Source organism: Neodiprion virginianus, chromosome 1 (assembly GCF_021901495.1).
Source record: "Neodiprion virginianus isolate iyNeoVirg1 chromosome 1, iyNeoVirg1.1, whole genome shotgun sequence".
Classification (NCBI taxonomy): Eukaryota; Metazoa; Arthropoda; class Insecta; order Hymenoptera; family Diprionidae; genus Neodiprion; species Neodiprion virginianus.
In genome coordinates this window covers 33336386-33362523 of record NC_060877.1, presented here as the reverse complement: position 1 = coordinate 33362523, position 26138 = coordinate 33336386, and the positions used below count along the sequence as shown (strand labels likewise).

Sequence of the window (26138 nt, the reverse complement as noted above, 5' to 3'; positions counted from 1 at the left end):
CACTGTATCACAGATTTGACGTATAACGGCGGGTGTACGTACAGTGTACAGATTAAATTTATACGTGTACCTGTACAATATAGTTTTATGTAGATACGCACCTACGGCGAATAACGAAATTGCTAATTTCTCGATTAAAACTAGCTCGCCGGTTTAAATTGCGAAACAATACACCCGCTGATACTGGCCTTTAATTAACGCCCTGTAATTGATATTATCGTATAGCCTGCAGGTAGTACCCGTGAGCTAATTATCGCTGAAAGAGTGCATCGCATCGGGAGCAGGGAAATTCACGAGATATATTTCATCGCCCGATCAATCACTGAGCGCATTAATTGTGCAGTATCAGGAAATTCCGGTGCAGGTGCAAAACTCAGGAAGGTAATATTTCATTATGGAAAAGTAGTTAATGTCGAAAACAGACTAACTGATTATGAATTAGCTACACATTTTCTGTACAAAAGAGTTGTCAAATTACGAAATCAGGTTGAAAATTTACAAATTCGGCGTAGCAACGTAAATTAACATGTATTTGCCCTTTTAAGATAAAAATGTTAGATTTTACTAAAATTTATAAGAGAAACATAATAAAGTAATTTTAATTTACTAAATTGTGTAGTAAATTTATTGTATTTGTAAATTGAATCAACAGTGAACGTATGGTAAAATCACTGTTCCGTATCCCAACAAAACTTCCAATACCGTGTAAGAAGTTCCATAAAGAAATTTTTAACAGCGCACGCTGAGGAAACAAACTTGGGGGAAAAAATGTCACCGCGTGAACGGAATTCAATTTTATTCCGAAAGTATACCTACTTTTTCCCTCGGCTTTCAATCCGGCGAACGAGAATCGCTTCCCGAATCTATGATTTCCAATATTCTCCCTTCTATTCATTGCCCCTTTTTCCGTAAAAAAATATGGGATGACATGGTATCCGTACAGTTTTCAAATATTCATCCGAAAAACGGTTCTGTGTATGTCCTCGGATATCCCGTTTCGGAATTCCCGGACTTGCCAGTGAAAATCTGACCTGTGATTGATACAGGCATCTACCATCACGAAGTTAAAAGTAACGCACCCGTTTGCGAAATTCAATGTAAATATCACGATGACTACGACGAATATAGATATATCTGTGAGCTGAAAGTTTATCGAATACTTAAAAAACAAAAATGAATCAAAAAACTGGAGGTTGTAACGCAGTATGCAAAACGTCAAAGAAAAACACTGGCACTCTATTCACAAAAAATGCAAATCGTACAAATCGAATATCTAGTTTCTGTGAGATCGGATACTATGAAATATGCGTTCATTTCGAGAAGAAATTGCAAACCTTGTAATAATTTTCATAATTTCCGAATGTACGCGTTCCGAAATGGGTCTTTGCACGAAAAAAATCTTTCAACATAACAAGTAGAGAAATCAAAAATACTTGGGTGATGATTTTTTCGACTAAACGAGAATTGACAAAAACACAGCAGGCTCAAAACTACACCAATATGACGTCACCCATGCCAAAGCTCAATCACATGCAAAATCCGCAATTATCTTTCTCGATGAAAAGGAGAAAATAGATCCGTGTTACATAGTTGTGCTTCTTTGTATTAGACACGTGAGAAAAGTTTTATTTTTTCCAGATCCAAAGATAAAGAATCAACGAGATATCAGGGGCGTGATAACAGGCTTTTTCTGAGAGGGGCATTCGGATTGTCGAGGCGGTCAAGACTCGGACGCAACGGGTGTTCGTCTGCAGTAATTATAGATAGGACAATCCTTGCGACTGTGAAATCGCTTGTGCAATGTTGTGTGAGCACCTTGTTCCAGACTTGTACGCGTGAGGATTCAAGGACCCGCGTTTCGACACGTAACCTGTGAAGGGTCCCTTTTTGCCGGAGGCGTTCCCCGGCGAACATTTGCGTAAATTGATATCCGCGGCGGGGGACGGGGGGCAAGTATTCATTGCCCCGAGTCGTTATCTGGATGCTCGTAATTCTCAGGTCTGTAAGTTCTATCGGGAAAATCCAGCACCTCCGACTTTGCACCGTAATAAAATTAAGACTCAGGGAACTCTGCAACGCCGCTCGGACATAAAATGATCGCGGTTCTACTGCTGCACGGATAAATTTATCGACAGGATGATCCTAGCCGAGTAAAACCTCCGGGAGATATTACATTTCCGCGATTTCAATGATCGGTTCGAAATAAAAAGCTGCGCTCCGTATATATATACATGTATATATATCACCTCCGGCGTTGAAACGCTTTCACCCACCGGAGCAAGCGAAATAAACCCGGCAAAAACAGACGGGAAAAAAGGAGATTGGCTTCCAGTGATGGACGCTCGGCTTTCACATTCTGCGGAATAGAGGTTCCGAATATTTGGTTATTTTAGCCGTGATTCAATCAGAGCTTGCTCTCTGCCCGCAAATCTGGAAAGGCCTCGCCGTAAGAAACTCTGAAACACGGTTGGCAACACGCGCTGGATAAATCCCAGTTTGATGATGCAGGTTCTACGGGCGTCCAGAAATATTTGAAATGTGGGACGCTTCGCGTCTCGCATACGCTTTTCTGATTCCCGACTTTCTTTATCACTCGGCGATTTTTATACTCTGTTCGAAGACCTTCAGTTTAATTTCCCCGCAACGATTTGAACCCTAGTCGAATACGAGGAACAAACCAATTACCGTTTAATTCGACTCGATTTTTGCTGTAATTTTGCGGGGTAACAATATCAACAGGTCTATCTCAACGAGTCCTCTGCGGTCAAAGTTCCTGCAATTTGAATTGTTTACCCGCGGTAAACAGCAATTTGCAGCTCTTTGGGTAATTGGTGAGTCCGTGCAGCTTCGGCTGCTGGTTACGCCTCGAAATATACCAACCTTGCAATTAATCAGCGCCTAGGAATTAAGTAAAGATAAAGAAGGACGCGCGTTGAATATGAATACATCCGTGTTTGCAGTGCGTGCGCAAACGTGCCTGCAAGGCTTAATTGGAGTCCGCTGGGTCAAAAGGTGGCGAAGTTACGGTTCTGGCCGTGTATTAAAGATGCTCGGTGGGAAGTTGAAACTTTTGACTAATGACGTTGGGTGAAAATTTCACCAAGTATGCGTGATATTCGTGAAGAAATTCCGACGTGCGCGGAGGTGTCATACCGAGATTCCTGGCGAACACCGGGATTATATATATAATATATACGCGTTAGCTTCGACTTACGAGACCTGGCGGGAAATTATAAGGAGGAATGTTCTGCCGCGGATATATAACCGTTTCATTCGGTACTCCATTATTCGTAGAGCTTTTCCCGTTATAGGAAAACTGCAGGGGGGTGAAGACGCGCCGCGATTCTCGAAGCCTGCATCTCTATGAGCTTTGACTTGATACAAGGAAAGAAATCAAACAGGTGCCGACCTTTGAAAATATCCGTGATGAAATTTTGTCAAATGCAACGTGTGCGAAAGTACGAAAGAAGATGCCGCGCTGCGGATATAAATTTCCGGCAAGAAGTGAACGGCGATGAATTCGGCCAAGCGTCATTTTCGCCGTCGTCAACTGGCGCGGCGGCTTATTCCGGCTCTTGCGATTATACATCTCGATCTTGGCGACAGCTCCGCCTTATTATTCTCTCTCGTGGTTCGCACGCGCCTGCTTATCTTCGCGTTGTAATCTCTTCATATTGCTTTTTCCTCGAGGTTTATTCCCCCTCGCGTCTTCTGGGAGATAACGCGTATAATAATTAGAAACGCGGAGCATTCGCTGGGTTATTCTTATCGCCGGTTGTAGCTGCTTATTTTACGTTACTGCGGAGAGGAGTCGAGCGGAGGGATCAAAAGTATGCGTACGATAATTGCTTGGCGAGTTCGTGTGCAAGCTCGGCAACGGGCGAGTCGCTGTTCAACGAAATCGCCTGGTGTCGTCGCTACGTTTCGAACACGGAGAAGAGAATACGAAAATTAAACGTTCGACACGTCGACGCGTCAATGATACAATTACCGGTGAAGAAGGAACGCATTTGCCAATTCTCGGATATTACGGATGGTGAATTGAACAGCTTTAATTGGACAAGTACCGGCGTAACAAGCTCGCACAAGGGAATTCAGCCCTTCTTCGCCTCGGTCAGCCGAGCATGCAAAGCTGAGGCGAGTGGCAAGTGGATGCTTCGCTTCTTTCCGACACCCAGCTGTTGACTCGCTCGTCCTAAGGGACCAAAAAAAGCACTTATCTTTTATTTACCCACACCCCACGCATTCACCCTCTGTGCTGCAGGTACAAAGGACATTGTCGAGTGAAATTTCCACCGCTCTGTTCACCGCAACCTTTGACAACGAGATATATGTACGCGATTTCGTATACGAAAATTCAAAGGAGGCATTCAGCCGAAAGCAGATATAATTCTGCTCGGGCCGCTGGGGGGGGGGGGGGGGGGGGTTCGAGGGGAAAATAACCTCGAAAGGATGAGAGGAAAAATCTGACGTTTTAATTACAGGACCGAATAACACTCGAGAATATAAAATCGAGGCACGGCAACTGACTTGCTAATTAACTGACTCGTGCTTGAAAGTCTTTATTTTTCATCCCCCGATCCGCCCGCGATTTGCATCGACGTTTGATCGAAAATGCAAAGCTTGCATATTGGACGCGAGAACACAGTCACGACTACTTGTTGTTAGAGGATCAGACTGCGGGGGGGCAGCTGTCGATAATACAGAAATCCGAAGCCGACGAGAGGCTGATAAATCGGCGGTAGCTTCGAGAATAACGGGGAAAAGTTACGGGGTTGAAATCCAGGCTCTAATCTTGACGATTCGAAGACAGGATCAGTGAACTCGATCCAAGGGTGAAAAAATTTTAGGTGGCAGTGATCGAGGTGAAAGCTCCCTCCAGTTCGCTTCGCGAGCCTGCAGTGACAGGATGTTTAATAATATATATTTATAAGTATATATACTACGGGATGAAAAACACCTGCACGCGAAAAACACTGATCGTCTCACGTAATAATCAGCCCGGAAGCTTTTTCCCCTCGGACGACATTTCCCCGACAGGCCGTAGAGCGGTTTCCGTTTCTAAAGTAAAAAAGTGAAGAGGTTAAAATGAGCACTAGCCGTTATTGAGAAATGCGATACCTACCTACTTGGGCACCCTTGTCTCCTTTCCGGTCTACTCAGCATCACCCTTCGGTATGAAAGAAAAAAATTTATCAGAGTGCCGAAGTCGAGCACTCGTCTCTCTTCGCTCCATCTCGTCGTGTCAGTTTCTCCACAGCTTCGAGGACCTTGCCTTGCGAAGCGATTCGCCGATCCGCGGATTCCCGAGCTCGAGCTTCGCGGGGCGATTGAAACGCGAATTTTTCTCATTTTTTGCACGGCAGGAATTTACAGAGCTCTTATTTATTTCTATTCCCTGCTGCTTTCTCCTCTTCACCCAAATAGCTAGATCGTGTCCGGCTGTTGAAAAAACTGCCTCGACTATACGTCGACGAAAGCAAATAAAACCTATGCGAGCAAATAACACTGGTCTCCAAAAAAAACTTTTTTGTTTATCGTTCTTATTATCACGTGTTATTATAATAAATTTGATACTTTTGAATCGAAGTATAGAATCTTTTCGTGTAATTTTTTTTTTTAATAAAACGCAATTTTTTTTTACAAATTATGATCAAACACTAATAATCGCAGCAATATTTATAAAAAACAGTCGCAAAGTTAAAAAGTTTAAACAATAAAATCGTCAGAAAATCTATCTACTATCATAATTCTAGTTAATTTGTAGTTGTCTTTTTTCTCATATCGATTCGAGTTTCTCGGCGAATCTCTTCTGTTTCTGACTTCTCCTTCAAATTCTCTTTCTATAAATTTGAACTGGTTTTGTATGCACAGGTACTATTCAAATAGATTACAGTACTGCGAATGCAAAAACAAAACGCAACAAATTCTGAATTTTGAAGAGCGAAAAAAAAATCACGTCGTATAATATATACGTGACAGCAAAAAATGGAAAGCAAACATAAATTCGGCGCATTAAAACCTTTATATCTGTAATGTCTTTTTTTTTTTTAAGAGGATTTCGCTGCAGACCTGTGTAATATATTTCGGTACTCGAGATGTCGCGTTGGCGCCACGCGCGCAGCATCTCGCCACTTTTCGAGGCAACAACCCCTTCTTTTGCCTATGAATTACGAGCGAAATACCGCTTTTGAGATCTCCATCTGTTTTTTAAACGTCATCACGTCTGCCACGCCTCATTCGCAAAACTGTTGCGGGACATTTCAGCTCTACCTTCAACTTTCGAGACAATTTTTTTTTTCTGCTACCGAATTTTCTCCTATATTTATTCATATTATGGAACCGAATCCACTTTAGAATAGCTCAGACTATAAGTTTACGGAGCGCAAGTGAGATTAAACTGTGGAACAGAGCGGGTGTGAAATCTTAATATACAGGCCGAGGAACATGCACGTACCGAATTACCATGTCAAATGAAAGCAAGAAAATTAAGCCGGACGTGTTAAGTGGCGAAATAGTTCGGCCGAGTGAAAATTAAAGCGAGAGCATAGATCGACCACGACTTACATAAATAATCTAAGACTAAAGGCGGAAGGCGGGAGGCTGGATGATACATTGAAACTGGTAGATCAGAGACGCGTGCGCATGTATAACTTGCGATGCATATTATATAGGTGGAAAATTTTTCACGTTCCGAGTGAAAAATTGAAGATTAAAAATTCAGATCACTACAGATGCTGCAAGCAGGGCGGTGTTGGCGTATAAAAAATAACCCGGGCCTAAATTTCACTCGCCGGGATTAAAAATTCCTGTGTAAATTTAAAAAATGTATATTTTTCTCTTTCACGTGTATTTCACACGCTGTAAAGTCGACTCGCTTCCCTGCGCACGTCCGAATCGTAACTCGTCGCAACGCTACGCGGAATAGGAAAATATCCGGGTCTGCGTAGAACGCGTGAACACGCGTGTATCCCGCTGGATAAATATTGCCGTCTAGGGACGGTGGTTTTAATAAAATCAGAATACTCGGCGATCGGAACGCCGGCGAATCGGGAACGACGCAACAGCTTATAACGATATCCAAAAGTGTAAGTAGGTCTTGAAGCCGCGAGAATCGGGACAATGAGGTATTGATTATAACCGCGGTCTATACAGACGATATTGTAGGCAACAACAGATGCTCGGCACTTGGCGAGGGGCGAAGAGGGGTGAAAAACCGCCGCGAAGCCGGGACGAACTTCTGATATAGCTTTCGCGGGAACTTTCACCCGCCGACTCTTCCCTGCATTATGGTGAACCGAGCACACATCCTGCATTCGCGTTTCACCAGCTACTTAGAACATAGTTTCCACCTCCAGCGGCGAGCTGGGTAATTGCTTTCTGCCGGAGAACTAACTGCACAGTTATATATATTCGCCAGCGATGCGCTAGTTGAGCTTAAGTTTGTATGGATTTCGATCAGTGCTTTCCATTATTCTTAAGCTCAAAGTACAATACTTGATTGACTCAAGCGATTTTCTCGTACAAACGTCGGTAAAAATGGATCGAATTCAAATTATATTGACCTCCTACTCGACCGTAATGTTAACGTTTTTTGATCTGAAAAGCGGGACGAAAGTAACATGTTATTCCCTTTCAACACGTTTGCGGGAAATTAATGCTCTCTTTTTCATCTTGAACTACATTTCTCTGCATTATTGTACAGTTTCAATAGTATTATAGTTTTCAAACTGATAGATCACATTTACACGTAATAGGAAAACACTTTTCAAATCAACAATGTGGTCAGAGTTGAGTCGGAAATAAAGTCCTACATGCAACACAAGAATAAAAGTCGACTTTATTCCCTTGCTACATAATGTACTATTCTTATTGGTGAACTGGCCGTATATTTTACACAATCAAAATCCTTTAACGAGCCGAATTACTATAGTATAACAATTTTTTCGCCTGCGATTAGATCACTTAATATCAGTTTGTTGAATTAAAACCGAGAGAAATAAAATATCTACTTAGGTCAGCGATATATTTTACACGTCCCATTTTAGTCGTTTACCGTCGCCCTACGCGACGTGGAAGATTTCCCAACAACGAGCTTAAGCACCGCTCAAGTCCCGGTCAATCTTCGATGCCTTTCTGATCAATAGCTGCCTCGCTATATCGCGGCGCCGGGAGTTGGGTAAGTTCGCGTTACAATCATCCGGGACCCTTTCCAGCAACCCCGACATCCCGCCTCCGCGCCGTCGGCCTCTCTGTGCTTTTCACTCGGCAACTTAGGAACTCGCGGACTCACAAATTCACCAACTTACCAACTTACCGGCTCACCAGCCCCCATCGCTAGCCCGTAATGGGCATTCCATTTCGACCGGTTTCCCTCGATTGTTTAACCCTTACCAATTTCGGCTAGATCAACTGGCATACTTTCGAGTAAATTTCCTATATATGGTGAAATTTCTCGCATACCTGATCGGTTTTTGTCCTTAGCAGCCGCTATTGGTCGCGTTCATCAACGCGCTTTGGCCAATAACTTCAATATTGGTCCGAACTTGTCGGGTGCAGATGAAAACTGATCGAGAATATCGCCTGCGGGTTTAACGTTCGCTAATGAAAATCTTCCGCTGTTTATTCTCCCGGAGCACAAGCGCTAAAATCTTCCTCTTGGAAATTCAGCTTACTAATTTTTCCATAATTATCAACAGTATGCGCTGTAGCTGCAGGCAAAGCTGTTCAGGGATTTTCTTTCAGTTTCACTAAAATCGTTTGGTCTGGACGGGAGCTTCCATAAGATACCGAGCTAAGTAATTTCGAGCCAAACGAACGTTATCCGTGTTTCTTATTTCCGCTCCCGGCGCTTATCCGACATGAAATGAAAACATAAAATAAAAGTAACAGCCCTGACGGAAGATCAGAGTTCAGTAAGGAACCTATTCTGTTTTTAAAACCCCGGGCATACGGTTCTTGAAAAAACAATGCGCCACCTACGCATCCACCGGATACTGTATCTCTAATTAGTTCAGCGAAACTTGAAAAAAACCTTCGAGGAAAGAAGATACGTTTCACTTTTTTTTTCGACTGCAAGGCTATTTTTAAATCGACTTTGGCGTACGTGCAACCTTTCAAGCAAGCCGATGTGCGCTGCTTTGACAATTATACGGTGGTGGTGCAGCCGCTTACCGATATCCATGAGGTGATTTTCGCCGAGATGACGAGCGGCGTAGAGGTGAAGTAGACCGAAAGCGAGTTGCATTCCGGTGGTGAGCAGGAGGGCGAGGAAACCAGCGGCGCAGACGAGCCAGCCCCATCCTCCCTCGGGATAAAAATGCGCCCTCATCCCCGCGACGTCGATCCCTTATCACAGAAATCAATTGTTCAAATTCGCAGCTGACGGTTTGGCAGATTCATCGCTGCGCTGAAACAGTTCTTGAAGTAAGCACATCAGCTTGAACACACGTAGGTACGCTAAATATGTGCCCACGAAGCGTTAGACAATTTGATAGCAAAATCATCGAGCAAAGCCCCTCATTTTCCACGGGATCGTTAATTATTGGCGGATCGTTGCGGCAATCCGGCAAAGTTGGTCAACGCCAGGGTTTAATCATAGGCCGCGTACTGCGTTAATCAGTTACTCCATCGACGCCGGAGAATTTCGATGGAAGTTCGATACCTGGCTGGCGGCGGCGACGCGTGATGTGGTCAGCTAAAGCAATCACCACAGGTGGGGGTTTGGTGATTCTGGTTGGTGGGAATTAGGCCTCATCATCGGGCGCTCTCTGCCGGTAAGATTGACAAAATATGCAAAGTGCGGCAATCACCCTCGACGCTGGCGTTTCGGGGGACCAATTTAATGAACCAGCGGCCAATCGTCTCTAATGGAGGCCAACACCAGACTCGGCGAAATATGCAGATCTGTAAACACGCTTTGAGAAATAAAAAATCGTGGTAATTACTCCTGATGCAAGTCTGCCCAGCTTTGACCAGCCACCGTCGGACGAAACAGCGGGTCCAGTTTTCCTACAAGAAGAGGCGACTTTGCCGCAATGTGAGAGGAACGCGAATTTCATAAAATATGTGTAACACAGCGCTGCAAGTGCCGACGTAACTATCCTTAATGCAGTCTGACAAACTCTAACTGTAGCAACGACTTCGACTGACCACCGGTAGCCGCCGAAGGCTCTGAAATTACTCGGAGGTTCCGAGCCAGAGATCTGAGGGGATGGATGGTGAGGGGTAAAGTCGAAAAGAACCTTTCTCACAATCAGATGGACGAGGCAAAGTGCTTTCAAACTTCGCCGAGCCAATTATAATTTTAAACTTGATTTTGCTCATTCATCAATATTGCAATTACACAAGGAGGATACAGAGGGAATCAAATTCTGACTTCGGTATAACCTTCTTACAAATATCGACAAATTTACACGTTGATTAAAACAGCTTCTGGCCTGCAAACTGCATGGAATATACATATAAATATATATGTATGTATGTTTTTTTTTATATATATGAAAATGGGTACCTTTTTCCACCCCTTGATAGAAATGATTTCACTGAAAACAACCCGACAGTCATTGGAATGAAATATTCCCGAGTACGGTGAATGGGCTGAAATACGTGTCATGTATAATGCATGCACAGCCGTAGGTATTACGTGATGTATTGGTACGGATGACTATATGGAGAGAGTTCTGTTTCTCTGCAGCGACCGCGATGTGCCGGCTGTTTTTGGGATAAACAAGAGGATGAGGCCTGAGAGGTTGAGCTGACGCAGTGGTATAAAGCTGAGGCAGTTGTCGTAAATCAGCCAAGACGCATCTGGAATTAAACTGTCCACCGCATGCGCAACGGAGGCCATTGAAATTGTATTTTCCACCGAATCCAGCCAGCAGAACCGTTCCGTTTACGACCCAACCAGAATTGGTCCCAACGAGTCGTGGCAACATGCATAATCAAAACGTCTAAAAAAATTGGTCTACACAGAATTTCACAACACTTCTTGCATTTAGGTACGGAGATATTCTCTCCAGTTGCGCCGGACCTGCACCTGCAAAACCATCAAATTCGTCGTAAAAAGCTATCGAGATCGTTTACCTGGTCGTCGAAGCGCCGGGACGCAGCGGTGGAGACTGCGGAGATCATCGAGACCCCAGTTGGTGTGCCCTGCTATGCTTTCCTCCACGTCAGCGGAGCGAAGTCGAGGATCTGCAATACGTTTCGGAGCTTAAATATGGTTATTTAAGAATCTTGCATGCCGGTCCGTGACTCTAAATGCGCGATGCATGCTCAATGCGAGGATTCGATTTTCCTTTAAAGCTGAACCGCGGCAAAATTACGCTTCTGAGAGAGCTGAGCACCCTCGTAAAGAAGTAACGAACCCACGAGGCTACGCGCTGAAAGCCTGGTTGGTGTAATATTCACGCAGTAACGATATCCCTGCGACTGAATTCTAAGACCGCGAGTTATGACTGGCACGAAAAGCCATTCTAAGCCTGACCCTTGTTGACCCAGAGAGCTCGTTTGACCCTGACTCCGAAATCAGGCTTGTTTTGAAACATTAATGTAAAATTACAGCAGACAAACGCTACATCGAGTACAATTGCAGTGTTAATTAATCATACCTGCAATGGTATGAATAATCGCAATAATCTACGAAAAGAAAATGATAGAAAACTGGTTACTTTCCGGTGAATTATGAATATCGTCCAACAACTCGTAATTACTGGCATTAGAAAATTTTAGAAATGCGGAAGGATGATAAGGTCCGGACTTTTTTCTAACGACCGTTTTAAATGATTCAAGGCAATTTCGAGCCAAGTGGTAGCGTCAGGTAAGTGGCCACTTCAATGCTTTTAGTCAATTGCAAAGTATAGTGGGTATCTCTCGAGTTGAAGTCGGTGGAACGATACATTATGTGAATTGGCGAAATTAACTTCTCCCTTTTATTAAGCTGCAGCTGGGCCTTTTGATACGTATGACTGAATTCTCTGACAGCGACTGACACAAGTACCTCAAAAGCGCCGCTGTGAAGGCTATTCTCATTTGATGAATACACCTTCGTATTCGAGAAAGCTATATTCACATTTCAACGATCCGGTTAACGAACCGTATACAATTTAGCGCCTACGTGAATAAGAATAGAAGATCCGTAATAAATTTTACACTTCGGATCATCAGCTCATCGTTAAACACTATCGGAGTTTCTGGAATCGGAGTTAATGGAAAAATTCTAAAATGTTCTTGAAACTATAAATAACAAAGCCCTGAAACTCAAATTGCTCTGAGTGTTTTCATTTTCTTTAAAAAGGATCTCCTCAAAATAGTTATGATTTCAGACCGTCCAAGCTCCACCACCCCCCTTAAATCAAATACTTCGTCATAAGGCTCTTCAATTGCTCGTAGCTTCCAATTCTTAGCCACTCGATAGCGTCTTTCCAATTTTCTGATAGGATATATCCTTCAGAGCCACATGCAAGATACAGCACGATCCTTCGGTGTACCACGTTTCCAATCAGTTAATTCAAGGAGCTAGTTGAAGAGTAACATTTTGTAATACTCCTTCGACATCGTGTAGTATCTTGGAAAAATAAAACCTCAACTGGCTTTTCAGAGAGTTACAAAGTGTGGAGGGAGGTAATCGGACGACAACGATTATTACGATAACTGTAATAACTCCGCTTATCGGTGCATCTGTAGATTTTTGCTATTCTTACCCTGCACGTCTTCACGTTCACAGGAATAACATATAGAACGGTTACTTTGCAGAGATCCAATTTTCCATATCCTCCTCGTTGTCTGTACGCTGGAGTCACGTATCAGACAGCGATGGAAAATAATTAATTAAAAAATTCCGAGCGTATATTTGCGATAGGTACGAATTAGAAAACTCATTTTTACCGCACGTCTTTTTAACAAAGCTCCTGCAGTCCAGGCGCGTTTCGAAAAAAGACTGTGAAAGAGGGGGGCAAAGGTCGTTACCGTACGAAATTTATAAATATTCAACAAGACTACGTGTGCCGAGGTTTTGGGTGTTCCGCATACGAATACTGCGAGTTGTTCCACTTGCTTCTCCATCATCCGCAGGGTCGATTCCGTTCGCTAGAGCGTCCACTGTGCGCTACCTGAGTCGCCTCTACGTTTCGCGTATCAGTCTTGAGCCTCCCGCGATTTCCCAATCACATATCGATTCCTGACTTGATATACAAACGCTCTGAAATTCCAATTTTGCACCGCCGTTCGCACTTCCGCATGATAAGCACGAAATTGCAATTAAAGTCAACCCAATAAACCGATATACTGCTATTTCGAGAGCTCTTCAATCCTGATGCTTTGAATTTTTCACAACCCAATTTTTCCCCTATGCCGGAAACGGGAGCCATTTAAGCAGTTCTCCCATCTCAGCTCTTTCTCTCCTTAATTCTCTCTCGAGGCATACTGTATTCGGTGAAATCGATACCTGAACGAAGAATTACCGCGAAGATGGAGAATAAAAATAATTAAAGAATCCTCCGGCTTTCCTCTGGCACCGGCTTCGTACTTGAAGAGTCCTCTTTTCACCACGAACATCTCAACGATTCCTTTCTGTCCTTGACACCGCTCTTACTCTCTTCGCCAATCCATTCTAATTTCTTCTCCTTTCATCACTGACTGTCACCTTGAACTGATTTCGAATCACGAGTCAAGCGGATCGTATCCGCAATAGACAGAGACCGGATTGCTGTTTCACAATGATCGATCAATAGCGCAACTTTGATAATATATTGCGATGTCCTTGCGAGCGGGAAAGAACGCTTCTTCGTACACGTGGTGGATAAAACTCGTGTAAACTATAAAGAAAGCGTAAAGCGATGCTAATGTCGCATCATCCAAGGCCAGGTTGTACTCAAAGAGAAAGAAATACGCGCACATCGCGTGTCGTGTAACACGTATAAAGGTGCGGAACAAAGTGGCAAGGTACATTCACATTGAAAAGTCGAATGCGGCCGGAGAACACGGAACAAAGTCGTACAAATGGAGTGTAGCGCTGCAGTTGAAGGCATCGGCGTGCATTTTCAGCGTCGTGTTTTTTCCCTCATTTTCTAACTCACCATTTTCCAGTCGCATTGCGCTCACAGGTACGCTTAATACGCACGTACGTATGTACCTACATCATCAATCCTCGAGTCCACGCGGCCGTAACGACGCGAATAAAATCCGCGCTTAGCAGATTGGTATAGTAGGGGACGTTTTCCAGTGGGTCGTCCGAAAATGTCGAATATTCTACCTGGGTGCGATGGCGGGTTGCGGATGATTTCGCAACGGATACTGTGCACCGCATCGCGTATATGTGTGAATATTTTACACTCCGAGCTGTCCGTCTCCGGATGGCAGCCGGCAGGCACCGAGCAGTGAAACCGAAATATCGACATTCGCCCGGTTTCCGGCTCGCGTTTTGACGCGCGTCCGTAACACGTCTTGTGGGTGTACCGATTATTCCAAAGTTTACTTTTATACCAACTACTCGGCTGACCAAGTCGCGAATAAAATATGCCCGAGTCATGGTCTCGGCTCGCTTTAACCGCGTGTGGCATTCTGTTTCACCTGTCGACTTGGACACGGATCGCCTGCTGATTTCTTCAGGTGCAGGAAGAAGGGCGAGAGCTTGCGAAAGGAGCTGACGCTCCGGAATGCCCTGAGTGACTGGATCTCTTTCTTTCTCTTTCTTTTTCTCTCGTCGAATTCTATCGCTCATGGATTTGCCCGTTTAGCAAATCGCATCGCGCGTTCGTACTGAAAACTGGAATAAGAAGTTCTCGGCATCTGAAATTCTGATTGGTTATACCAAGAAAGTAAAGCACCTTTCGTTCTCAATTCACATATTGTGTAATTCACTTACAGACGTTGCGAACTCGGAAAGCTCGCATCTATTAGTTCAAAATCCACACGATCCTGAAGCTAACTGTTGTAGATCTGAGAAGCACGTGATTTGACGAACTTGATGAGAATCACTTTCAGTTAACAGAAGCAGCAAACCCGGACTTGACTGTAATGAACTCGATGACCTATTACGATAGCATCTTGAGCTTGACTGAATTTTTACAACATTGCTCACCATTCCGTTCGAATTTTTATTTTGTTCGGCTTGCCCACTTGACTGTAAAAGTTATACGTGTAATCGATAAAACAAGAATTACTTGAACACGCTCAGCAAAAGCTACAGTCTTGGATTGAAAAGGTTTGCGTTGGCATATATTATACTTCACTGTTTTTCTTTCGGTAAATTCCGAGTTTCCTTCGCACGTGAAAAGTCGTGTACGTTTCTTTGACAAGATCTTTCAAGATCTCCGGAATACAGGTAAGAAACATTTCTTCTTCCAATATACGCGCAGATGAAAAGAATATCTTCAAACGGTGATTAAAAAAGGATTTCCTCTGCCTTTCTATGACTCGAAATCCTTTCTTTCTAGTCCACCGCCTTTTGCAAGACTCCCAGTCCCAGTCGAGCTTTGAGTTTCAATTTTCCTTTGTACCGCCAGCTTTTCCGAGATACAAGATCCCGTAGGTAAGATCTCTCCGAAAGCATCCCTCGCAGTACATCCGAAGCTAAAGAACCTTCGCGTACCAGACCATGTCTGACAAAGCGCAAGAAGATAACTTATGACCTAAAAAACTGCACACCTACATTATTCACCGAATATAAATCATCTCGCGACGAGGTCTTGCCGCAGATTTAACTACCAGACGGTAAAACGTAGGCGCATATCTTGATTGATTAAAACATCGAAAAGCCCGCAAATTCTAGCGCGACGCACGCGGTGACTTCGGGTTAAGCGTCTGTGTGCAGAACAAGTTTCCAAACCCACGATAAGCAGTCCGCAAATCGTATTTGCGGTGAGACCCTGCGGTACAAGGCCCGCACGGAATGCTAGGGGGGGATGAAGAGTCAGGGGATGAAGCGGTGAAAGAGGTCGACGATCACAAGCCGGCGGGAAGCTGCAAGCCAGCCAAGAACCGCGTGCAAGTTCTCTCATCTGGGAGACCGAGACGCCCACGCATCTCGTCCACCCCCGAGGCCGCCCACGCGACGGCGATGATGCCGGGCACATACATACAGATGTTATCCCCGCCCACGGGAGTCGCGAATTTAATTTAGATCCAAAACGTCGCGAACTGATTCCCGGCCGGCCGGTCTTGCAGCAAAACGCGATATATCGCGGCGGCCCCGATCGATAGACAATATCCCGGAACTACGGGGGCGGATTACGCTTTCGGCTAATAGGCCAATTACTGGCCCTCCGCGCCGCTATTTATTCAGCACCGTAGCGACGAGTCGGTCCCTCTGATATCATATACGCGGGCCCTGCTTCTTGCCCCGGACTTTGCGTACCGGTAATAATTAGGAACGCTATCCGATAATGGTCTTCGGGATTTCCGAGGAACCGCCGCGTCTGATCTCGACTCCGCGGCGTATCCGGTTCGTGCGCCTCGGGGAGTCCCCGCGGTTGATGGCGAGCTTTCCGATTTCAAGAAATGAGGACGCGATTTCTTCTTTTTTTAACTCCGACTATTATTTTCTTCCGTCATCCAGCGGTTTTCTTTCATCGAACGCCACGTCGCGTCGCTTCGTCAAGTACGCTCGAATCGGACACTCGCTGTTCAGCGCGTCGGTCAAATATTATTATCTACTTGAAACTTTTGCCAGAATGAAATGTTCGTGATTGATTAATAGAATGGAAGAGCAAGACTTTCGCGGAAGGTATGGGAACGTTGTGTTATTCTGGAAAACAAAAGAAATAAAGGAAAATAGTATCTGGAATAAATTTTTGATAACAAATTGAGGAACAAAGTTTCTCACGATGTGAGCCAAAAAAAATAAATAAAAACAGAACCTTCGGTAAATTATAAAATAACGTTAATAAAAAACTCCATTTTCGACTAGGAGTTAAAAATTTTGTAATACTTGACTTGATTTTGAAGAATTCTTATCAGATTATAGCGATTGTATGCTCTGGAAGTAGCTAATTGAATCATATATCAGACAGGGGTTGTTGAAGAAATTAGAAAAAAAATCATGCGCTAATTTTCGACAAATACTTTCACATAAATAATTCTAGGGTATGTGAAAAATTTCAATTTCAGAGCTAGACGAATAGCTCGTGAAATACTCCGTATGAAATGAAAGTTGCGAGTTTCTTGACGCTCTGCTTGAATCCAATCCTGCAGTTGCGTCTCGACGTGGCTCAAGTTCGATCAATTTTCATGCGCGAATCACTTCAGGAATCAGTCCGATAAATGAAGAGGCCCGAGGATATCCCTAAATCTTGCACGCAATCTTCTTCTTTTCCCCCTTCGCTTCACGGCCAACCGTCAAGCCGTCCGCGTCACCATGAAGATAATTCCGCCTCGTTCCCCCTTTCTAGTGTTCCGCCAAAACCACCCCCCAGAATTCGTCGTCACAAATGCCACAGGCACAAGAGCGTGATGTCTACCACCTCTGCATTCGTGGGAATTGCAGCCGCAGTGGTGGTCGAATAGCCGATAGCCTGCAGGATTTGGAAGGACTGGACTGGCCGAGATAAAACGCGTCGAGCGTCACAAAAGTCCGTTCTCAACAAAGTCACCTGCATTTTAGGTGAATGAAATGCATATATTTTTACACGTGTCTAGATATATCTATTCGTGAATTCGAAGGCTGTATCAGTCACGCGCTGATATCGAGCTAACGGATTGATTCTAAACTATATTACATACTTGTGATATAAATATACGGCGAGGAACGCACTGGAGAACAAGTTTCGATCGGTCACAAAGTGCAAACCTGAGTAATTTCAAATTTCTCCAGGGGATGATTGGGAACGATGGTTTTTTTCTCCGTTTTGTACGAACCTTATTAGGAAACTAGGCTACCGTGGTTGAAAATTCCAATTTTTACACAACGTACTGCCGTGGAGGTGAATTTGGAGAGGCGAGAAAACCCTCTCGCCGAAGCTCTGCAAGCTGAGAAAATCATTTAAATAACCACCCTCGAGCAGCGATGGAAAATTTGTTTTTCTCGCAGTATGCAGGGATTAAACGAAATAATTGAAAGACGGTCTTTTTATAAATTCTACTCCAACCCCTCGGGACAATCGTTCCAGACTTTTAACGTCACGTCGATGAGGGACAAACATAGTGTTACAAAGGGTGAAATCACCCGTTTTGTCCCCTTTTAAATGATCTAGTAGTCATCATAGATAAAAGACGTTTATAAACCTCTTATGTCTTTAAAATGAATAGGGTTGCTGGTCAACAAATATTATTGTAAAAACAGTCAGTCTCTAGACTCTAAAAAGAGAGCTTGTGTCCAAATACATCTATTTTCTTTCTTAATATTCCTTGTTCGTGAGACTTCTTTGGCTCGGCGTTCGCTTAAATCGCACAGAGAACTCTTTGATTCTCTTAGATCTTTCGTAATTTCCCCCCGTTGTAACATTGGTGTCAGAAGTGGGATCTCTTCTGTGCCATTTGAGTGGATTTTGAGTGTAAAGAAGTATACAAAAAAAAAATGCAAAGATCTCCTCTGACGAGAGCATCACGCGCGGAGCGACGAGCTGCCGGACGCGTTTCATCGTGCCAGCGTTCTCCTGAACCGGCGTTTCCTCCCGTTTCTCGTCGTTCGGAAGCTGAGGTTCAGCCCCAGCCCCAATTAGCTCTCTTGGCAGAGCTCATCCAGGGAAACCAAGATTTGCTGATGCGTCAGATTCAGCAGCAAGAACAACATCAACAACAGCAACAACAACATCAACAACAGCAACAACAACATCAACAACTGCTACAACAGCAGCAACAAGAACAGCAGAATCTTCTGCACGAACTCCTCTCGCAACAGCGTCAACAACAAGAAATCGTGTCCCAGGCGTTGATCGGGATCCTGCAAGGTGTGCAGAAGCTTCAGGAGCGACCGCAGGAATTCCCGATACGCCCAGTCCCATCTCCAGGTAGAAGGACTTCTCTTCCTTCAGTCCCGGTTCCGGCAAGGAGGACCTCCATTCATTCAATTCCGGATCAATCAAGGTCTGACGCTATTTATGGGGGAGGCGAAATTCCCCCTGTTGCTAAAAATTTTCCACCTGTTCATGTCTCGCGACAAGCTCAGGTTAGCTCTTTTCCGCGATGCCACGATGTTCCGTCACGTGATATTTCGGAAGTAGTTGAGCCTCCTGTCACGTCGTCTCATCCTAGCGTAGATATTCAGTCAGAGTTCTTGGCCTTTTTAAAATCACGCGGAACTGTCAATGTTCTCCCTCCGCAGACTCAGAGCTCGTTCGGACTCAATCAGGTCTCTGTACCTCCCGCGAGTATTGTAGAGTTGCCCTCGAAACAATCGAATTTGAAGCCCGGTTCGTATGACGGTTCGTCTGCTTGGAGTCTATACGAACGTCAGTTTAACATGATTAGTAAGGTTAATGGTTGGAATCCGTCCCAGAAAGCAGCTAATTTGACAGCGTCTTTGTCTGGTCCGGCTTTGGTAGTTCTTGGTTCGCTTTCAGATGCGGATTCTGAAAATTTCGACAGCATTTGTGCGGCTCTTAAACTCCGGTTTGGCGAAGAACATCTTTCCAAACTTTATTTTACTCAGTTTGAAAATAGATGTATTTGGACACAAGCTCTCTTTTTAAAGTCTAGAGACTGACTGTTTTTACAATAATATTTGTTGACCAGCAACCCTATTCATTTTAAAGACATAAGAGGTTTATAAACGTCTTTTATCTATGATGACTACTAGATCATTTAAAAGGGGACAAAACGGGTGATTTCACCCTTTGTAACACTACTTCGTGTATTCTCCTAAATTCACTTGGTGAATTTTAATTGTTATACCACCACTCACATTTGTCCTCCAAACTCTAGGGTGTGCTGTTTTTGAAGAAGTTTTGGATTCAGTCACCCATTCTTTTTTCCTGTTTCCTGTGCCGGTTCTCGGAGGGAATCAGCTTTTACGTTGTCTAGGACTCAGAGTTTTCCCGAGGTTTCCCGCCTCGTCGTACTCATCTGTATTTGATTCACCGGACTATTTTCCCTGAAGAGGATTGAATTTTCTTTTCGGCGACGATCCGGATGATTTTGATGTCTTCAAATTCATGAAGAACTCACTAACTCACCCTTAACACTAACCTTTATAAAACATGGCACATAAATTTTTGAGATTATTTAACGCTCAACTATCTGCTCAAGGTTTTCTGTGGTTTACCTTGAGACTGTGGGCAAATGCCAGATAGTAAAAAAGGGAGTTCTTAATTTTTAGAGCCACAGCTCCAACTCACCTTCGAGCACTGACTGCTAGATCACATTTTTTTTGTAATTGTTTATCTTTTCCGAGTCGGGTCGACTCTTTTCCTCGAGGGGGAGTAGTGTTACAAAGGGTGAAATCACCCGTTTTGTCCCCTTTTAAATGATCTAGTAGTCATCATAGATAAAAGACGTTTATAAACCTCTTATGTCTTTAAAATGAATAGGGTTGCTGGTCAACAAATATTATTGTAAAAACAGTCAGTCTCTAGACTTTAAAAAGAGAGCTTGTGTCCAAATACATCTATTTTCTTTCTTAATATTCCTTGTTCGTGAGACTTCTTTGGCTCGGCGTTCGCTTAAATCGCACAGAGAACTCTTTGATTCTCTTAGATCTTTCGTAATTTCCCCCCGTTGTAACAATATTATACGCGTTCGTGCTTACTCAACGGAGAAAGCTTTTCGACCGATCGCGGAGCGCTCTTATTTTTTTATACGTATATGGGAGCCCTTCGTTCATTTGTTTAACTTGTTATTTATTTTATCTTATTTCGATTTGTTTCGTAAAATTTGCTCGACCCTCGGAACTCGGCTGTTCCAAGCAAATGTTCAGTGTTTTACTTTTTCACATTCGAAACAGCATACATACATATTCATACAGACTAAACCGACTTCACCCCTGCCGTAATATTTGCGTGTCAGTTACAAGACCCCTTTTGGGCAGAATTTGTTTGTATCGTTTCATCAACGAATCACCCTCGTCACGATTGAAGCTGAAATAAATACCCCTAGTGGAACATCTCTTTCCACTCGATTTTCCGTGGACAAAAGTAAAATTTCATCAATAAATAACAAATTGGACGTTATTTTGCACACCGAACAAAATTCGCCTCCGATGTTACCGTCATTATTTCAACGAGTCCGGTTCGATTCTCTGGAAGTATTTCACTCCGGTGGCTGCAGATGCCATCGCTGGCCAAAGGCCAACCGATTGAACCAACACGATGGTATTATACTGTCAAAGCGGCGTTACCCTGAAATTTGCGAATTAAATTCTGCATTCTGCACGATATTACCGCGCGATGCGTTCACGTCGCGTGAAAAGGTATAATATCCGTCAATCGACGAACGTGCAAAAACAGGTAGCTGAAAATTATCTATAAAAAAGAAAAGAATTTCGCCGCACGGGTCTCGCAGGTTTCGAGGACGCTGCAGTTAAGGGGAAAATAGTTTCTCAGGTCAGGAAACCCCATACGTCACGTCTTGTGCAAAGCACGATTTCCCCCCGCTTCCTCAGCCGGAAGCTCCTAGCGAGAAAAATGATCCGCTTAGCGAGAAAAGAAATGCAATATTCGTAATTACCGCAAGTAATGATAGCCATGAGAAAAAGATAGTCGCGGTCGAAAACGGGAGCTCGGTAAGCTTTGTAATCATTGCGGTACTTCGCGTCGGGGAAATTGAAGCGGAAGACTCGAAGGAGGGAGTGTGACGAGGGAATAGTCAGAAAAAAGAAGAAACAAATACTAGGTATCCAGGATTCGAGGGCGAGAAATTTTAATGGCTTTGCTGCTCGAGTGCAGCAGATTATTAAATCAGCGGGATAGGATGTTCACCCTCTCGTCACTAGGGGATCAACTTATACTTCACAGGCGTAGATGCAGCTCATCTCCGGATGTCGGGTGTGCAAAATTATTGCCTCGTAAGACTTGGAAGAACTTTTATGGATAATAAGCCGCGGACGGTGAATTTGAGAGAGTCAATTATTACTGCTCAGGAACAATTAAGCCAAAATGACTTTTTCCGGCTAAACTGCGAGCCTCCCCCGCCTTTCAATCCCCTTCCACGCGATTCTAAATTTTATTAAAATCTCTGCGCCCGCATTTCGAAGTATAATTTACACGCTCTTCGTGATTCTGACGTCACTTCGGCTCCTCTGGATTCAGCCAGGAATCATTATTAATTCCGACGGTTGTCTTCGTCGATCTGCTCTTAACCCGATCCGCGTCGTGTAGGTGTTACTGTGAGTTATAACTGCGTCGGTTCTGGAGGTTTACGGTCTCGGTGATAAACCGCAAGAAATGAAAAGGCGACTGGCGTGCTCGATTTTCAATAACTCGAACATTATATCGCTCTCTTCAGAGAGACCACAGTCTGGAGGAACGTGCGAAAAACTCTGACAAACGAGCTGTGGATCAATTTTATTACTTATGTCACCGAAGCTTTTCTCGGGCAACAAAAATTCAAGTGCCGTCGCCTGGCAGACGATGGCTCTGCGAAACTTATGCAAAGGATTTACCGTCTCGAATATACCGAGGGTCCAAGATTATACCGCAGACTCGTCGCCATGTGCTCGAAAGGAAAATGAATCAAGCTCAAAGAGAAGCTTCGGCGGGACTCCTAAAGTCCATAATCTCCGAGGAATTTCAACCCTGCGCGAAAATCTCCTGTTTGTCATCTATCGACGTGCAGGGGATCTGGACTAATATTTGATTTTAAACTTATTCCAATATTTTTTCGCATCGCTCGAAATTGCAGTTTGTTTCTAGCTATGAGGGTGCCTGAGTTGATAGGAAAAAACAGAGATAGCTTGAACGCCTCATATTCGTTATTCAAAATTAGCACCAACCGCAATGCAGAAAAAATTACAATCACTGAATAGCGTAAAGAGAACTGGAAACGATTCCGGAGGACGAAGGAACGACGAAAGGAGGAAATTCGGGAAATCCGGCGAGGCAGAAAAACGGGGCTACTCCGTAAGGAGGGAAAGTGAAACACAAGAACTCCCTAAAGCTGCAGGAGCGTAAAAAGACGGCAACAAATCCACCGACCGGGGGTGAAAGTCGCGGGGGTTGCGGTGACCCGAGTTCGCCCACGTCGGGGCTCAGTTGGAGCCGAGAGTTGAGACCTGGAAGCGGACACCAGCCGCAGGAGACCGACGCAACTCGACGAGTATATCCGCGACAAGAGCCTGGAAGCAAACTCGAATCAACAACGAACAATGTTGACCAAGTACCCGTAGCAGCAGCAGCAGCCCTTAGCGATAATTAAACCAGAGTAGCAAAGGTGCGTGAGTAACTATTTTGCAGGAGGGTCATGCGGAAGCGGCCTCCAAATTCTGCCCCATTTCCCTGCAATTTCTTCGTCAATTACGCAGCGAAGCGTCGCGTTCTCGAACCCCGGTTCCCCCTTTCATTGGAACCAGCTGGAAGTTACAGGTACGAAGTGGAATGCAGATACGCAAATGACTCCGCAAACCGCCGTAATTCAGGTCCTACGGAGGAAATCGTTTATACACCGTGCAGCACTAACTCATCGAGGCGGAACTGAACAGCTGCGGGCAAACCGCAGCCTGCAGTGATATCATTGCAATTCGCACCGAGTTCTAGTTTTGCTATTATACCAAACATCTTACTTGCCCGTATTACGTGTCAAAATGTCGTTTCTCTAACTATCAGTTACGTACAACGTTCCAACGTTGCTACATCGTCGTCCGGACGAACGATGCTTGCTTACAATTTGCGAAATGTAAATTGAACGTTAACATCACATCGTTGAAGGAACAGTAATATGAGACCTGGTCAATTTTGAAAACTATTAAACGCAGACGTGAATGAAAAAATAAATAAAAAAACAACCCCACCGAGCCTGCGAATTATTTCCACGAGTGTACCCACACCGCACATTCGCAGCTGGCCGCCGAATATTCTCGCTGCAAATTTTTCACCGCTGTTTATTGGCTCGAAAGAACGTAAAACATCGAAAATGGAATAGATGCAGCTGGTTGCGGTATCATAGATATGCACGCATGCACAGATAGGTACGAACGTAAAGGCAGGAGTACCGTGCATATATGTAATTGCGGCGAAAACTTGTGTACCGCAAAGTCGTATATCACGTGAGTTCGTCGGTGCTCGTGGATCTCGAGACACGTGCGAGTGTGCAGGTTGTGCAGTGGCCGAGGAATGTATGCGGATATCCAGGAACCTGGGCGAGAGCAGCATCCGGGAGACACACGTGTGCACGGAGCTTTACGCGAAGCGTACACACCGCGCGGTGTGTGCAAGGCATGTACACATCCGAATCGCGCATGCATACTGAATATTGAATGTCCCTGCACTCCCTTTCCAAAGGGCATCGGCTGCCGGCGCTAATTGAAAGGCAAACGGCGCGCAGCCGGACGGAGTTCGATACAATTTTCCCGTACTAATACGAAAGGATGATCGAGCTTTTTTCATTAATCCGAGTCTGCATCGCGAACGGAAATCATTGAGCATGGCCGGTCTCGGCTCGGAAGCGAGGGGAGTTTGGAAGGGAATATTCCTTGACAACAAACAGTTAATACGTATCGGCGGAAAATTAGCTTAAGCCTGAATTAAAACTGGATTAAAACTGAGGAGCTTTCGGGGCTGAGACGCCGGCTTAGGACTGCTGAGCTTGCAGCCCGCTGGACCCCAGCTGCTGCTTCTGCTGCCGGGGAATCTCATCCTCCCAGCGACCCTCGATCCGTGCGAACGAGGGAGATCTTTACCTATATCGGGGAATTTTCCCCGGGGTATAAAGTCCTAATGAGATGCTCGAGAGGACTGCGTCTCACCGTCTGTCATTCGTTTTTTTTCCAGTTTACCTTCCCGGCGAATGCTTGAACTTGAGCGATCCATTTATCCTCGTCAAAGAGAATCCGGACACACCGAGTTAGTCAATGCGGAGCTCTATGACTGCGGATTAGACCGCGTTAATGTGCTGTATAAAGAGACATGGGAAATGTATCATAAATTTATGAATTTGTCGATATAGCTTTTTCCAATTTGCCCATCAACTCTTGTTCAAATATTTACCAAACGCTTCGAATCAGTTTCAGAATTTCAATTCAAACCGCACATGCGAAACGACGCGCAATTTCTCTTATTACAAACGAATACGGCAAAGAAAGAAGTACAGAATGAAAGAATACTAAAAACCTATCTCTATTCAAGCAGAGTTCATTCCATTTCAGAAAATATTTTCTTCATACGCGACATGATATACGGAGAAGAATGTTTCTCGAAAGCTCGCGCTGTGCGATATTGAACGTGGATATTTTCCACAGTACAAGGCGCCGAGCCCCGGTATCGTTGCAGATAATTTATCATCGCCAAGATCAGCCCCCCCCCCCCCCGTTTAAATTCCATTCACCTTGACAAATGCATACCGAATTCGTGGCATTTTCTTTCGTTCCGTCAGCTGCATGCCTTCCTTTTTGTCTAGATGAAAAAATTCGTCCACGAAAAACGGTATGTAAGAGGGAAAGACGGATCTCGCTGATATTTCACATTCGTTTGACGAACTTAGCTTCCGTCACGCTTCACTTACTCGATCTTTTCCGTAGGTACGTATGCACGCGAATACTAGACAAAACTATGCAGACGTTTGCGAGCAAACAAGATCGAAGTCGAACATGACAAGTCTGCCGTGCAATTGGATAACAGTAATCAGCTGCAGAATCCCTGCCGAAAGAATAGGTGGTGAATGTTTATTTATCGTGTATCGCAAGTAGGTATCAAACGTAATTCTATATTATAAATGGAATCGGATGGCGCTGGTATTTGGCGAATATTATTCCTTCCCACAGACTTGTTCAAGCTAAATTCAGCAGTCGGAGGTAAAATTTCTGCTACACCCGAACCGCGCTCGGCCTGAATTTGGCTGTTAAAAATCCGCGCATCGCAAGACACGCGGATTCATATTGTTGAAGAAATTTGATTAATTATCAAACGGGCCCCGGATGTCGAGCGTGCGTTAAGCTGTAGGTAAGAAGGTACCTCGTTTGCAACCACCGGGTCGATCATAAATTTAGAAGCACTCGAGTGATATTCCCGAAGCAGGTAATTCACACTGCTCAACCCCTGCGATGGAGCCTGCGA

General features: G+C 44.3%; 1 protein-coding gene across 1 annotated transcript in view; it reads right to left on the bottom strand.

The window, feature by feature from the left end:
• Nucleotides 1-26138, bottom strand: part of LOC124303818 (monocarboxylate transporter 11-like) — a 77033-nt gene that overhangs the window by 21058 nt on the left and 29837 nt on the right. The window contains exons 4-5 of the mRNA XM_046761533.1: nt 11086-11196; nt 9175-9348 (exon numbers count right to left, since the gene is read on the bottom strand). Coding sequence (XP_046617489.1) covers nt 9175-9348; nt 11086-11196 — 285 coding nt within the window. The remainder of the gene's footprint in view (nt 1-9174; nt 9349-11085; nt 11197-26138) is intronic.